Genomic DNA, 17640 nt, shown 5'->3' with positions numbered 1-17640 from the left:
TCCTGTATGTCTTCAGAATGAGGCAATGACTTGCCCGTCATTCTGAACTATCTTTTCAAGGTTGTTCATATAATGATCAGACTTAGAAAACAGAATGTGTACCTTAGGAGCAAAGGGCAGCCACACTTACTGGCTATTACAAAAGATTCAGGTGCCCTAAGATCACCTCTACTGCAATGCAAAAGACTGCATGAGCAGATGTCATCTGGTCCTCTTTGCACTGCCCTATGGAAACTGGATCTTGGGGGAGCAGTGCAGAAACACTGATACTCTGGCTACTTCTACTGCTTTAAGTAATAAACTATACTTCATCTCTGACTCAGAATTTTCTTGTCTTCTAACTAGTTACCTTATAAGTAGAGTAAAATCACAGACGTCTTTCAAAGTTCTTGACAGTTTGGTAATAGGAATGTGATGCTGTTAGAGACATGGCTTTCTGGAAGAGGAAGAATAAGGGCCTCAAGGGCCAATTAATGGGATTTGAGGGAAGTCTGTGGGAATGACTAACAAACATTGAGCAAATCATATGGTCAATCAAGTAGTAAATAGTCCTTCATTTTACTGCCTGATAATGAGGAAGAACTGAGGAGGTGGCTGTTAAAACCTCCTCCAGGTTACAAGGATATATTGTACAACACAGTGAATATAGCCAATATTTTATAACTATAGAGTATAAACTTTAAAAACTGTAAATCACTATATGTACACCTGCAACATATATAATTTTGTACATCAACTATACTTCAATTGAAAAAAAAAAAAAACCTTCAGGTAGGATGATTTCCTCACCAATCTGGCAGTTGGCTTCAGTTCCATCCTACCGTAATAGTAACTAATGAACAGAAAGTTCTAACCCTTTTCAGACAACAGTAACAGAGCCACTCACCTATACTGGGCATGAAAGGAGGGAAACTGGCAAGCAATCACTATGGGCAGAAACAAGGTGAATCATAGGAACCCTGGTTCACTTGAAAAATGCAGGTAGAGGGGCCTTAATGTATGTTAAGGAAGAATGGCAATAGCTGGGTTGCCTCACAGCTCAATACCACCTGCGATCTATCGAGCCAACTTCAAATTCAATTAGAGATGACAATAAAAGACTTCAGATATTTTTGCAGTGGATCCTGGTTGCTATAAGGCAGCTTTGGTCAGGAAATCTCAGGGAGATTTCCCAGAGGCAGACCAACACCCATAAGAAATTACAGTTGAGACTTAGAAGAGTAGTATTCAGGCTCTTGATGCCCCAGGTTGGATTTACAATATTAATAAAGCATTTACAGTATAATAAAGATGACCCACTGGAGAATGAGAAATCTAGAAAAATTCTTCCAATCACCACTGCCACCCTGAAAAACTCTCCCAGTCTTTATGAAACTAGCACCTTATTGAAACTAGGTGAAAACCTGAGAGTTTAACTTTGTATTGGGTGGCAGATACCCTGGACTGAGGAGAGCTCTCCAAAACGGGTTCCTACTGTGTGAGCCAAAATCAAGTTGACCAGAGAGTGCAAAGTGGCTGCTGAATCACGGGGTCCCCTGGGCTGAAATAAATGGTGTCACCCATGAGGATGTCACAATATGGAGCACTGTGAATGCTGAAAACACGGGAAATTTGTTTGGTTAACCCACCAGCAGCCGTCATGCCCTTGGAAATTGAAACTAAACCCAAAGGTGAATTTAACAGTGTGGAGCCATCTCTACCCCCCGAGTCTCTCACTCTTCCTCAACCTCCTCAGCCTTTAAGGTGATCACAGTTGCTTTAATAAGAAAAATGATTAGAGATGAGGATAAGACTTCCCAGTCCCCAAAGAGAAATCAAGTAATGGCCACAGGCGCCCATCCAAGTATGCTGGAGAATTTGGAGACAGCAGAGACACAAATTTTTATGGTTCTGTCACACAGAGTTACCCAGATTACTATCTTACCGGGACCTATGGCAGAAAAAGGCACCAGCATCAGTGGAAAGATTCACAGTGGGAAGAAGGAAGCTAATACTTTCTACCTTCAGCACCCCACAATCCTCATTATGCACTTGAGCTACAAGTTTTGTGACTGATGATTTTGCTCATTTGAGACTCTGGCAAAAAGCCTCTACCCAGAGGCTCCCATTGGGATTCTAGATTTGTTGCCTCCCTGACACAGCTATCAGGGGCACCCCTTTTTGAAAAGTAGCTATTAGCTTGCCAGTGGGCTCTTGTCAAAACTAGACCCACAGAACAATGTGACTCTCCAGCCTATGATGTCTAATATTAAGTCAGACTTAATGACTAACAATGTGGCAAGGGCCCCAAATTCCTCACTTGCCAAATGGAAATGGTATATTCAAGAACACAACTGCCCTGGTCCCATCAGCATCTCAGCTTTGTATTTAAAATGTGACAGCTACCTCTGTTCTGTCACCTGATGCAAAGCTGTTGGCTTAATGTGGACCTCAATTCATAGAGCTTCCCTTCAACACTGAGCTTGGTTCACTGACTAGTTCAACTAAACCGAAACCAAATGGTATGTGGTATGCACTGGGTTGCAGCAGCTATTCAGCCTCAGTACCTGCTAAACTGATCCAAAAATACATGTCATCACTGCACTAGGAGGCAGAATTCAAGCCATTCTCACAGCACCAGACAACACTTCTGTGGAAGGTAAAATAATGGTACTGAAAGACGTCTAAACCCTAACCCTCAGAATCTGTAAATATGTTACCTTACATGGCAAAAGGCACTTTGCATATATAAGTATATTTACTTATCCTGGATTATCCAGCAGGCCCAATGCAATCACAGGGATCCTTAAAGTGAAAAAAGGAGGCAAAAGAAGAGAGTCAATGGAAGATATATGACTACAGAAGACTGATCAGAGAGCTGCAACGTTGCTGGCTTTAAAGAGACGAAGTGGGCCATGAAGCAAGGGATGTGGGCATACTCTAGAGGCTGAAAAAGTTAAGGAAACAAACTATGTAATCACACAAAGGAATGAATAATAAATGATTTAATGCTCACTTCAACTTCTCTCTGCCTGCTTAACAAGTATATCCATTTTGCAACATTAAATACTAAATCATTTTCTTCTTCCATGGATAAAAGTCCATCCCTTCTCAACGTCTCATCAGAGATTATCCCTTTTCATGACCTAAGCAGACCCCTCTTACTCCATTAACATCCTGTGCTCCAGTTTCATATTCCTATAAATGTATATGTAACTACTACAGTATAGTCAATGCAACTAAAACTATAAATCCTCCCAAATCAGTTCTTAATTACTCAAAAGTTGTCAATAATACTACCTTTATTTCATTACTCCTATACTTAAAACTCTGGGTTTGTTTAAAAAGCAAGCATTTCACATGGTTTCACTGTGTTCAAGAAACCATATTTTTAGGCACTGTGGAAAAAACAGTAAAGTACAAAAGATACAGATCAGTTTTGAAACACAATGTAGGGAATTCCCTGGTGGTCCAGTGGTTAGGACTCCGAGCTTCCACTGCAAGGGGCATGGGCTTGATCCCTGGTCAGGGAACTATCCCCCAAATGCCACACAGCACGGCCAAAAACAAAAAACAAAACAAAACACAATATAGCCTGGCAGTTAGACATATACTAATGACAACTAGTAGTAAAAAAGTGAAATGAAAACATAAGAAAATTGTGTAAAGGATATCCAAAGCAAGAGATACAGCGTGAGTCACACAAGACAAAGTCTAGCTTCATGAGAAAGACAGAACTAAGTGCTGGGCTTGAACTGAGATGGAAGAAAGAAAAGAAGAAGATGAAAACTGAAGAGCATCATTATTTGACAAAAAAAGAATAACTGGAGCACATAGAATAATGTTTAAAAAAAAAAAAAACCAAAGCTTGTTTGGAGGCAATGGGTAGAATATGATTCAAACAAATTGTTTTTCCCTTCTGTTACGTGTAATGTGCCAATACCTCAGTCCAAGCAAAGCCTCATCACTTAAGTCTTTCTGACAACGCTTCGTTTTTACTATCAAATCAATCTCCTTATTTTACAATATTAATCATAATTTACAACTCTTAAAATAATAATAATTTCACTTATTTGAATCAAATATACATCTAGCCTAACCCATCTCAAACTCCAGTCTCACACTTCTAACTGCCTTTAAAATGTTTCCCATTCCACCAGACCTAATGTGACTAAAATCAGAATTATCAGTTCCTCCTTTTTATAATGTTTACTCATTATAATGAGTAATTACAATGTTTATTTTTTCCTCAAGGCCCTACTTGTATTTATGGTGGTAGCATGTCCCCTATAACCATCTATCACTTACAATGCACTCTTCCCCTTGCCCCACTACTACCAATCAGATCCCGGGCCTTATAGATTTTATTGCTTCAGTGCCTTGAATATCATTTCCTGTATCTTTCCATTCATATAAACTCAGTTTAGACTTCATTACTTTTAATCTGATTCAGGATAACGTGCTTAAGCAACATAATATAGTGGTTAAAGAGCATGGACTCAGGAGCCTGACTATGTGGGTTCACATCTGGCTCTATCTTATTCACTATTAGCTTGTGCACGCTGTTAAACTTCTATGGCATAGTTTTCATATCTGTAAAAAATAATAATAATTGTACTTATCGCACAAGTTTGTTGTTGGGGATTCTATGAGTTAATAATACATGTAAAGTACCTAGAACAAGGTCTAACATACAGTAAATGTTAATTATCGCTGCTTGGTTGTCATTGTAGTTGTCATCATCATCATTCTACAAACTGGTCTCCTTATTTCAATTACTTATTAAGTAAAATTATTTATTTATTCAGTACACAAATGCTGATAATACAAATGTAAACAGGACAAAAATTTATGGTGAAATTCCATTGTTTCAATGGGGAAGACAAATACATAAAACTTAGATAAATGTTATAAACAGAACTATCAGTCATCATAGTAGTTCACAAATTCTGTCCCCTCATACAAAACTGGGTGAACAATCTTCCTCATACCACTATTAAATGCAAACTCCTCTTACTGAAATTGTCATAAATGGCCCCAACCTATATTTTCACGCTTATCATTCTTATTCCCCTACCCCATGTTTTCAACAAACTGAACCTTCTCCATGTTCAAAATACTATGAAGTTTCTAGCTTTTGTACTCTGAAGATATTGTTCATGTAATTGAGAACACTGTCCTCTCATATCTCCTTAAGAAAAATCAATGACAACATTCAAAACGTTTCTAAAATAACACTGCTTTCATTTAGCATTTCCTACTGCCTCACAGGAAACTTCTGCCAAATTTCCACAAGGACTTTATTTTCTTCTCACTGGACCAATCTCACTCTGACTCACGTGTATATTTATTTTAACCATTCAGCCTAACCTAAGCTAGCAGTACTCAATTTCAGAAACCACTACCACTTCACATTTCTTTTAAAAAAATTCAGCTGTGTTTACATATGACAATTAAGGTTTGAAAAAAAATAGGCCTACACAACAATTTATTCAGTAAAAACGTTATTGAGTGATTGATTTTACCACACAGAATCATAATAGGTAACTATCCTCCAAGCAGAGTCACCTAATAATTCATCAATTAAGAATAAATTATTATTGGGGACTTCCTCGGTGGTCCAGTGGTTAAGAATCTGCCTTCCAATGCAGAGGATGCAGGTTGGATCCCTGGTCGGGGAACTAAGATCCCACATGCCCCAGGGCAGCTAAGCCCAGGCGATGCAACTACTGAGTCCATGCCCTCTAGAGCCCATGTGCCGCAACTAAAATCCAACACAGCCAAATAAATAAATATTTTAAAAAAGAATAAATTATTATTATGCCCGTTATTTTTTTATCACAAAAACTTTCCAGTCTACTGGTTACCTGGAAGACTTAGTACAAAGTAATTCCTTACCTATTAGTGGTTGAACCTAAAGCTTTTTAGTGCCCACGTGATTCCCACATTTACTTCATGATGAAGTAAACAAAACAAAAAACTGAATAAAAACACTTCATAATTTAAACAAAGTAACACTAATATTTATCCAGAAACCGTAAACATGAACCAGGCTCTCACTATCTTCTAAAGCCATGCTTCCAATATGGTATCTACTTGCCACATGTGGCTATTTAACTTACTTAACTGTGGTCTAGTCTAGAACTTCACAATATATCAATAAAAATTTACATTTGAATGTACTCCTCTCACTTTTCCTCTAATGTAACTATGAGACAAAGTTTATTTAACAATAATCAGCCCCAAGAAAATAAACAAAGAGCTGAAGACCAAATAACTTATCATAATGAAGGAACAAAACTACCACTGAGAAAAGCAAAAACAAAAAATAAGTGTTGGCAAGGATGTGGAGAAACTGGAAACCCTGTTGGTAGAAATGTAAAATGGTACAGCTGCTATGGAAAATAGTATAGCGGCTCCTCAAAAAATTAAACACAGAATCACCATGTGGTCAGCAATTCCACTTCTGGATATATACCCAAAAGAGTTGAAAGCAGAGGCTTGAAGAGTTATTGTATACCCACCCATGTTCACAGCAGCATTATTCATTCGCAACAGCTAGAATGTGGAAGCAACCCAAGTCTCCATCAACAAATAAATGAATAAGCAAAATGTGGCATGTACATATAACAGAATATTCCACTTATAAGAGGAATCTAGAGTAGTCAAATTACTAAAAGCACAAAGTAGAATAGTGGCTGCCAGGGGCTTGAGGGGGGAGTTGGGGGGAGGGGGAGTTACTGCTTACTGGTTGCAGAGTTTCCGTTCTGCAAGATGAAAAGAGTTTTGCAGATGGATGGTGGTGATGGGTGCACAGCAATATAAATGTATTTAATGCCTCTGAACTGCACATTTTAAAATGGTTTAAACAGTAGATCTTATGTATATTCTACAACTTTAAAAATTAGGAGTGATAACTACTACAGACAGAGAGAAACCTAGGGCCCTTGTCATTATCACTATCATTAAAGAATTGAAACAAGCTCACACAGAGAAGTTTAAGCAGTTGGAGAGCTGCCCCAAACTGTTTATATAATACATTCTGTCTATACACTGTTTACTTTTTCTTCATCCATTCCCCCACTTAATTGAAATGCTACAACTGAGATTATTTTTTCAGTTTAAAAATAGGGAATAGCAGGGGCTTCCCCGGTGGCACAGTGGTTAAGAATCCGCCTGCCAATGCAGGAGACACGGGTTCGAGCCCTGGTCCGGGAAGATCCCACATGCCGCGGAGCAACTAAGCTCGTGTGCCACAACTGAGCCCGCGTGCCACAACTACTGAAGCCTGCACGCCTAGAGCCTGTGCTCCGCAATAAGAGAAGCCACGGCAATGAGAAGCCCACACAAGGGAGAGTAGCCCCCGCTCGCCACAACTAGAGAAAGCCTGCGCACAGCAACAAAGACCCAATGCAGCCAAAAATAAATAAATAAAATGAATAAATTTATTTTAAAAAAAATAGGGAATAGCAGAAACAAACCAAACAAAACAAAATCACTTGCTTTTAAAATACAACTGTTATGTCACAAAGTATTTGGTACAACAGTACTGTAAAAGTACTTTGTACTACTACTACCTCAGACAATAAGATAACTGATATACGATTAACATATGAAAGTCAATAGTCTTTATAAACAGACAATAAAAGAAGATACAAGAATAGTGAACCCCCTTTTAAAGTAACAAGAAAAGGCTTCCCTGGTGGCACAGTAGTTAAGAATCCACCTGCCAATGCAGGGGACACAGGTTCGAGACCTGATCCGGGAAGATCCCAGATGCCACAGAGCAGCTAAGCCCATGTGCCACAACTACTGAGTCTGAACCCTAGAGCCCATGAGCCACAACTACTGAGCCCACGTGCCACAACTACTGAAGCCCATGAGCCTAGAGCCCATACTCCGCAACGAGAAGCCACCACAATGAGAAGCCCACGCACCGCAACAATGAGTAGCCCCAGCTCACCACAACCAGAGAAAAGCCCACGTGCAGCAACAAAGACCCAACTCAGCCAAAAATAAAATAAATAAAATAAACAAATAATAAAAGAACAAGAAAGAAATTAACAAAGGAAAGATGGTGGCAACAGAGTAGTTTCTCAATCTCTCTGAATCCCCATATAAAAACAGACAATTTAGGAAAACCAAAAATCCATGGAATAACATTTTACAACAAAACCAAGTGTCAAAGTATTTCCATCAACCCCAAAATACAAACAGAGTGGAACAAAGAACTACAAGATCTGCATGGTAACAGCATTTGTGAGGGGAGAAGGAAACCACAAGAAAACCACAAAATCACCAACGGTATCCACTGCAAAGCACTAAGTGCTAATTTGAGGACAGCAGCTGAAACAAGAAAGGGTTTTGCAATGGCCAATACCAGATAAATGCAAGCAGCCTCATGTAAGAAGGGCTGAAGTAGGGTCTCAATTAACCTTCCAGGTAAGGGTCCATTCTAGGACAGGGACTTACTCCAAAGAAAAATGGTTTCTAAATACCATCCCCACTGAAAGAATATGATACAATGATAGCAAAAAAAAAAAAAAAAAAAGGTTATGAGGCACTGTGAACAATACACCACTTATGTGGTATTTCTACCAAGTATGCTTAACATAAATCTAATCAAAAGGAAATGAAAAAGACAAATCCCAGTTGAGGGACATGCTGCAAAACAACTAGTATAGAACCTTCAAAAATGTCAACATTGCAAAAGGTAGAAAAGCTTGAGGACTAAAGAGATGTAACTAAATGCAATGTTTGACACTTAACTGAATCCTGGATCAATTTCTCTTAAGGCAGCTACAAAGAACATTATTGGGACAACAGGAAATATTTGGATATGGACTATATAAAGTAGATGCTACATAAACATTTATTAAATTCAATTAAACATTAATGTCCCTATTCTTCATCTATGGAAAAGGAAATTAAACTAGATAGTGTAACATAGGAAATAAGTATATTAACAAATTTTTACTATTAATGGAAAATATTTGTTACAGTCACCATAATTCTAAGATTTTAGACAGTTGGAATTCAACTCTAAACACCTAAATGAATTAAGTCTTCACATTATGTGTAATCTCAACTTTATAAAAGATAGTAACTCTACTGAATAAAGAAATTAGTCCCTCAGCCAATTCAATTAGTCACAAAATTCCATTTCATGGGCATGGTATTTAATTGATGCAAACTGTATTAATGTTTATCTTTAATATCTAAATTCAAGCAAAATTTCAAAAAGGCTGTTCACATCTACTTGTAACTTGGCTGTTAATCCTCTTTTGACAAGGAATCTTTCCCTCCTAAGTTACAAGCTCTTTATAAATCTCTTCTCCCAAACGCTAGTCTAAGTAAGAACTTCCTGGAACAAAGCAGAGGATTCACGAGAGATTCTTTGTATTAGAATTCTTTTTAGAACACGTGAAAACTGCACCATTTGTACTAAGACCAAAAAAAGTTCAACTTGTAATACATCTGATTTATCTAACTTTTAAAGAAATGTGATTATTAAACCTCCACGTAAAAGGCAGAAAGACTTGTGAAAAAAAGATCCACAGACTTTGGAGTCAGGCATGCCTGGTCTTAAATCCTTGCTCCATCATTTATTAACAGATATCTCCTGTTTTTGTCTGCCCATTATTTTTCTTTAGGTAACTCTTCCCTACTCCTTGTGACCTTGCTAAGATCTTCAACCACAGTAACCCAATACTCCGGACCACAAGAGTGGGTGTGTTAAACAGGTAAGGCCAATCCTATGTGGACAACCCTCAGGGTCCCCAAACATTCTCAGTTCCAATGGCTTTCACTTAAGATTCTCCTTTGGTATGCCTATAATCACATCTTGTGCCCCAAAACTTGAAAGGTCTAAGATCTTACCGTACTTACAAGCTAACAATTAGCCCACCAGTTTCATGAGTGCTGGAAGAAGACACAAGACTCCTGGGTTGGACACAGAGGGCTCTATTACTCATAGCAATAGCAGTAGCCAGACTGTCAGCATTTGCATCATTCCCCAACCCCCAATTCTGATAGGATAACCTGAAGGAGGCCAGATGACACTTGCACACAGAGGGGGTTGCATTTAAGGAGAGCAATCTTGGGCTTAGGGAACCCAATTCTGAACAGTAAGCATGCCTGCCAATTACCCCAGAAAGAGGTATTATCTCTGTATCTCCCAAGACTATATGCAACTCTGCCCTTGCTCTGGATGGTGCCTCCATTTTCCAAGGCTATTTATTATATAAAAACTTCGAAAAGATAAACAAAGGCAGTTGAAGTCTCTGCTCACAAGACGTGTACAAATGTCAGAGTCCCATGGAGAACTGTCTCCCAACAACTGATGCCAAAACAGACCAATGAAATATTCAACCACTATGATCTATTCTTTCTTCACAACCTTGAAGTTAACTCACTCTCTTAACTTGTTCTTGGGACCTCACTGAGTTCTTCCAGGCCCTTGCTCCAACACTTCCTCCAAATGGGGTATATGCCCCATTCCCTAGTTTCACTTTAAACACTTTTGAAAATAACTTGTCTCCTTATCCTAATACCCAACCTGCTTAGCAATATCTCCCCTAGGATTCTGCCCTCGTCTACTTTCTCTGCTCCACTATCCAGGTGACCCGAAGTTGTAAGCACATCGGGTAGGGGGTCTCGGAGAAAGAGAACCAGGCATGGCTTTCTTGACATAAGAGAAGCCATTTCTGGCCTAAGCCATTTTGTGATCTAAGCCTGGCCGCAATGGAACAGGTCTCCATAATTATTGATCTTACAGGAAATGAGGGAAATGCAGGAACAAAGGAAAATTAACAGGGAAGAGCTAAATCAGACTGCAAGTTCGATCTGTTTGATTTTAACCTTTGCTTTTTGTTGCTTTTGTTATTTTAATCATATATAATGGCCTGCCTCAGGGAACCCTGCCCCTCTGCCTGAATGTTAAACTAAAGTGCCTCTGTTCAGCTCACAGGGAGACAATCTGACCCTGCCCGCCTGTGGATGGCTGCAAGAAAGAAGAAATTAACACACTCCCTCACAGAGGCTGGCCATTCCAGGGGATATTTGCAAAACTTACAGCCTTTTTACTTTACTTCCTCATCTCCCCCTCTCTGTGCTATAAAAGAAACTGGCATCCAAACCCCATATATAATATGGTTTTACGGAGACACCAGTCTGCCACCTTCTTGGTCTGCCAACTTTCCGAGTAAAGTTGTATTCCTTGCCTCAACACCTCGTCTGCGCTTCACTGGCCTGTCTTGATGCAAGTAGAGCGAGCTTGGACTTGGTAACAGAAATGCAGTCAAGAACCAATAATTCAAGACTTCCCTGGTGGCGCAGTGGTTAAGAATCTGCCTGCCAATGCAGGGGACACGGGTTCGAGCCCTGGTCAGGGAAGATCCCACATGCCGCGGAGCAACTAAGCCCGTGTACCACAACTACTGAGCCTGTGCTCTAGAGCCCGCGAGCCACAACGACTGAGCCCATATGCCACAACTATGAAGCCTGTGCGCCTAGAGCCTGTGCTCTGCAACAAGAGAAGCCACCGTAATGAGAAGCCCACGCACCACAAGGAAGAGTAGCCCCTGCTCACCACAACTAGAGAAAGCCCACGTGCAGCAACAAAGACCCAACACAGCCATAAATTAATTTTTTAAAAAAGAAACAAATAGTTCAGCAATAAAACAGGGTCCTAGTTCCTCCTCAAGGGATATACGTAACAATCTGATACCTGTCTTGAGTTCTGCAGGAATTAAGGCCCCCCACCCAAGGTGGAGGATGAAACAGATGATGTCGATCTTTTCTGACCCCTCCTGACTTTAATCAACTAAAGCTTGGACTCTCAACTTCTGCCCCAATTCTATGCTGAATTCTCCTCTGCTCAAGCCCCTTCATGAATATGCATGTACCCTTGGCTTAAAACTTCCCCACTTCTGCTGTTTGAAGAGATACCACTTTGGGAGAGATCCCTGGTGTTCTCCTTACTTGCTGTAAATAATAAATCTTTCCCCCTTCCCAGTCTTTGGCTTGGTTGTGTCTTTTGGCTCAACACCCACCAAGAGGCGAACCCAGTTTTCAGGTAGCGAAGTTACTCACATACACGCCACCTCTTTTCTTCCACCCCTCCCACCACCCCCCAAACAGGGCAAGACAATACTCTTCTTTGTCCATTACCATACCTTAATCTTACATATTCCTCCAGGTATTACCCTATTTCTCAGTGGGCAGGAGCTGGAAGAATTTTTAGGAGATGATGCGTGAAAGCCTAACGAGCATGGAAGAGACTATTCCTAGCCTTTCAGGAGGCTGCTAAGGAGGGCTTAAAAGAGAACAAAATGTACTTGAAAATTAGAGGAAAGGGGGTTCTTGTTATGTAGTAACAACATTTAGCAACATTATGCCCATGGTAACATAGAAAAGAGAAAGTGTACTCAATGTGTTGTATGATTTAACAAGGAGATTTTCTAGGTACTATGTTGAAAGTGCAGTCTTTTTGCTATTTATAGTAAAAAGCAGTATAGAGATAAACTAGGAAAACCACTGACAAAAAAGGAACCAAGACCTGCTGGTTTTATAAGTTGCCAGTCTTTCCAGACAGCAAACAATGCTAAAGTAAGGACTAGCTTCCAGAAAAACATAAAATCTAGGCTACTGTCAGAAAACCACTATATGAGAGCAAAGCAAGGGTATGACTGTAAAATCCACTGTTAAGATTTAGTGAGCCTCAGAGAACCTGAAACAATGTCAGGTGTCAGGGTCAGGAAAGACAAAGAAAGAATGAGGAAATATTCCAGACTGGGAAAAACTAAGAGACAGGACAACTGACTGCAACGTGTCATCCTGGATTGGATTCTGAACCAGAACTAAAAAAGTCTCCCTCTTTTAGTTAGTATGGAGGACATTAGTGGGTGGAATTCAAATAGGATCTATAGATCTAATAGTTCTGCAACAATGTTAATTTACTGCCTTTGATCATTGTACTGTAATCATGTAGGAAATTTCCCCTTTTATTAAAACTACACATTAAAGGACTTAGGCTAACAGGGCATTATAATTTACTGTCTCAAGTTCAGAAAAAAGATTATACATAGAAAAGTGAGCGAAAGAGGGCAAAGGCGGGAGAGGAAGGGAGGACATGATAAAGCTAACAGGATGAAATGCTAACATCTTGGGAGTCTGGGTGAATGGTGCAGAGAAATAATGTGTAGTATTTTTGCAACTTTTCCCACAAGTCTAAAATTACTGCAAAATCAAAAGTTTAAAAAAAAAAAAAAGATGTTAATCCTTCTGGCTGGCTGCCCAACACCCCAGGATGTTGAAACTATTGAAACTATTCATGAAATGACACCTTTTTAATTGGGGTATAGTTGTTTTACAGTGTTGTGTTAGTTTCTACTGTACAGCAAAGTGTAGTTCCCTGTGCTATACAGCAGGTTTTCGTTAGTTATCTATTTTATACATATTAGTGTATATATGTCAATCCCAACCTCCCAGTTCATCCCACCCACCCCCTTTCCCCCTGCGGTGTCCATACGTTTGTTCTCTACTTCTGTGGAAATGACCTTCTTAATTAAATAGTCTCATCTCCTGTCACTCTTCGGCCCCACCACACACTCCAAACATTCTAAATTACTGTTCCTGCAAAGCCCTGCCCTCTCCCCCCTCTTAACTCTTTGCACACATAGAAGCTTAAAGCTTTAACCTGAGTGGAAGATTTCCAAAGGGAAGTACAAAAAGGGTGTGTGTGTGCGTGTGTGTGTGTGTGTGTGTGTGTGTGTGTAAAGGGTGACTCTCAAACTGAAAACTTAAAAAAAAAACAAAAATACAGAGAATGACAGCTCTGTGATTGAGTTTTATTCCTCCAAGGACCAAAGAAGTAGCCCAGTTCTCTTCGAAGAGATGAACAGTCCTAAACAAAAGGGAAGTCCAGTCAATTCCCTGAGGTTCACAAAACACTAACCAAAAAGCCTATCTCCCCCAACCTCCCAAAGCACCCTAACAGTATTTATACTAGCAATAACTCCTTCATTTGTTGCCAGTTATTAATAACATAATGGAACCAAGGGCAAGTAAGGGGGTGGAGTACAGGATGGGAGATAAATCCCTCTAATTGTAGTAGGGGACAGCTGGATTTCTGTCATACCTATTTGGAACTGAGTAAATTTCCATAGATACACTGCCACTAATGTTAATGTGGCTGTAAAGTATTGTAAGTCTAGTCTAGCATAATACTGTACTACTGATACAATATAAATTAACATTGATGAGTGGGAAGAGCATAAAGTGAGGATCAAATGAACTGGTACAGATTATCTCAATGCAAAAAATAAGCACTGATTTCTAAATGATGACCTCCAACATAGCCTTTAGAAAAAATATCCTTTCTGAAGCTCGGAGCCTCGCAAAACAATGGCATGTCTCCAAGTCTGATATGCATCTCCATTTCCTAACTTTTGCCCACATCTCACTCTATGGCAGTGCTTCTGTAAACACAAAAACACTAGGCTTAAAAAAAAAATTCTATTTTACAATGAGCATTAATTGACATTAATAGTCTTAGAAGATATTCTTCTTAAATAGTAATGATCATGATCCAAACTATTTCATGATTGAATTAAGACCCTCCTATAATATGCATAGCTTTTCATTCATTTCAAACATGTACTTTGATTCTTTTAAAAATATATAAGCCAATATTTAGAGAAACTGTCTCTAATTCAAAGGTATATCTCACCATTAGCTTTTCCTCTCTCCTTGCTGGCATTTCACAGTTAATATCTAACCAGTAATAATATATCTTAGGCCACACAGAAATTCTCTCAAAAGCGAAGGCTAAATATTGGGTTGGCCAAAAAGTTCGTTCTGGTTTTTGTAGCTTATGGAAATCCCGAACGAACTTTTTGGCCAGCCCAATATTTTTTTAATTTTCTTATAGTTATATATAAAAAGTTAACTTATAAATTGATTTGATTTAAAAATAAGTGAGTTGGATAATACAATATTTAGTATTAAATATTCTTTATCATCACTTATTTATAACTTAATAAACATGTGACAGAATGAACATGGATAAAAGAATTCACAGGGAACATGATTCTAACATATCTTATGAACAATATCACCAAATTTTAGTTCATAATATATAGTATTTTAAATTAGTAAAATCCAAATAGATTATAAGTACTACTTGTCAAAACATTTTATAACACGATATGCATATTTTCAAGACAACCCTATTAGATGTTAAAGTCTTAAAAGAGGTAAGGAGGGATGAAGAGAAAGACAGTCTGTAACACCCTATCTTTACAGCTACGTCATCACTTAACATCATACCATAATAAAAAAGTCCCTCCCCGAATATTCCTAAGGCAAGCAAACAAGTCTAACAATAATAATAAATTTATAGTATGTTTATCTCACAGCCTTTATAGATTATCAGAAAATCTTAATTATTAGAAAATAAAATGCACAAACTGATTTTAAGTCTGACAACAAAATCAAGTTGTACTAAACTTATACGTGCTAAAAGTAAAATTCAAATAGTATTTATATACTAATGAAAATACCAACAGCTAGAATTTAAAGTTAAACAAGTTTGACTAACTTAATACATTGTTTTTTAATACAGTATTCAACGACTGCAAAAACTCATAAAATGAAAACTTTAATTCATTCCTAGAAGGAAAAAAAGATTAATAAATAAATAGTCACCAGTACCGTATTTATTAAATACTGTACTACATTTAATAATTGTCCATTAAAAATAACATGACAGGGCATAGATTAAGATAAATATGGTCATACAGCAAATACTTCTTTAAACAGATAATCCTCATGAAATGGCAGAATATAAGAACATCATTGGTATGACTTCCCTTTTCACAATTTATAATAAGCCCTACCTAAGACTTCCTCAATCATGATTAAAAAGTTTAAATAGAATCTCACAATGCTTGTTACAAAAACTGCTAATTAAACCAAATCTGCCATTTTTCCATGAGCAACACAAGCAACAATAAACAGCAAAATCAAACCCTACTATTGTCACTATCACAAAACCACCTCGTTAAAGAACTCAAAATGAATATGTGTACTTGTTGCCTAAGATCTACCAAAAATATATAAACCTAACAAATGTTCGGAAGGAGAATATAAAGTTATAATTATTATTCACTAATAATTGGAAAATTAATCTCAAAACAAAAAATTTAAGCTTTCAAAATGTTTACCTTGAAAAAAGAAACAAATTCTAACCAAATTCCTAAGTATTTACAAACATGAAAATGTTAAGTGATTTAGTTTTTCACACAATCTGTAGAAATATCTTCCAAACTAGTTTATACCAACTGTTTAAAAGTAATATTCTTTCCTAATTGAAGAAGTCCTCTGTATCTTCACTTTGTTGAAAACAATCCATAGCAGTATCCTTTTCTTATGTGGGCAATATGTCCTATGAATGACTCTACAGTACTTATCATTAGTTCACTAAAAATTACTCATATCCTTTACAATAAGTAAAAATGTAAGCAGAAAACAGGTAAGTCAGAAGAAGACAGATTAGTATTAGGCAAGCTTTTAGTGTTTTAATTAAAAGACAGAATATTCTCAAACAAATGGTATGACATTTGGTCATTAAAAAAAATAATAATCCATTAGTACCACTGGGGAAAAAATAACAGTCAAGAATATACAGAACTTCAAAATTGTTCTATATTATAAAGGGAAAAGGCTGATGAGATTTTTACTTACATGTGAAATAATCAGTTAATAATATCTAGCAACAAACCATTATTGCTAAAGTTACCCAAAGATTTCAAAAGATGACCAGAGTAACACATGCAAGAAATCCCTCACATGCCTTCAATAAAGTTTTCAATATTTCAAATTTTCAGTTGAAATGGGTACAACCATATTCACAAATATGGCGTATTATTTTAAACCTACTCTTTGACTTAATACTCTGTATTAGCCAAAATTTTTCAGTATTTCAATGTTTTCATTCAGCTATCAAGAAACTTAATTTTATCTAAAAACGGGAAAAAAATCTATTAAGTAGATGTGCTACATATTTAGCAACAACAAATCCACTTACTTTTTTCTCTTTCTCATGATGTTTATCCTGAGAGTGAGAGGAAGAATCACTTAAACTTTGATCATATGACCTATTACATCCCCGTTTGCTCTTTTTCTAAAAAAGAAAATATGTATACATATAGGTATATGTATATAAAATTTGAAATCTTTTGTTAGGTTTAAACCAATTCAAGTGTGAAGTACTATAAAATGTCTACTGAAGGAAAAAAAAAGTCTATTTCAAACTATATACTCCAGACACCATCCATATATTATATATTGCATTATAAAGGAAAATCTAACCCTAAATCTAAGATTAATGCCATGTTTTTGTATGTTTATTAAAAAGTGTGAAAACAGACTATACTTTCAAACAAGCAGTAGCTTATTTGTCATTTTATTACAAAACCACCTCATTAAAGAGATCAACTATAGTTTTCAACATCTGGTTTAAAAAACTAAAGATGTTTCAACCAAAAATAGAGAATGCCATATTGAAAAAGGATGCCAACACTAGAAGAAAAGAAAAGAAAATATCTGAAGAGTTACTTTATGCCACTAGGAAAAGCAAGAAGCCTTTTAATCTCATAC

General features: G+C 37.5%; 1 protein-coding gene across 17 annotated transcripts in view; it reads right to left on the bottom strand.

Moving 5' to 3' along the window:
* Positions 1 to 17640, bottom strand: part of MLLT10 (MLLT10 histone lysine methyltransferase DOT1L cofactor) — a 249150-nt gene that overhangs the window by 121774 nt on the left and 109736 nt on the right. For 16 of the 17 annotated variants that reach the window (XR_012330414.1, XR_004525403.2, XR_004525404.2 and 13 more), the window contains one exon: positions 17069 to 17164. The exons of the other annotated variant lie outside the window; for it this stretch is intronic. Coding sequence is in view for 13 of the 16 variants with exons in the window: in XM_073801642.1 (XP_073657743.1) it covers positions 17069 to 17164 (96 nt within the window). In the remaining 3 variants the exon portion in view is untranslated. The remainder of the gene's footprint in view (positions 1 to 17068; positions 17165 to 17640) is intronic. 17 annotated transcript variants of the gene reach the window in all.

Source organism: Tursiops truncatus, chromosome 2, assembly GCF_011762595.2.
Source record: "Tursiops truncatus isolate mTurTru1 chromosome 2, mTurTru1.mat.Y, whole genome shotgun sequence".
Lineage (NCBI taxonomy): Eukaryota > Metazoa > Chordata > Mammalia > Artiodactyla > Delphinidae > Tursiops > Tursiops truncatus.
This window is presented reverse-complemented; position numbering and strand designations above follow the sequence as displayed.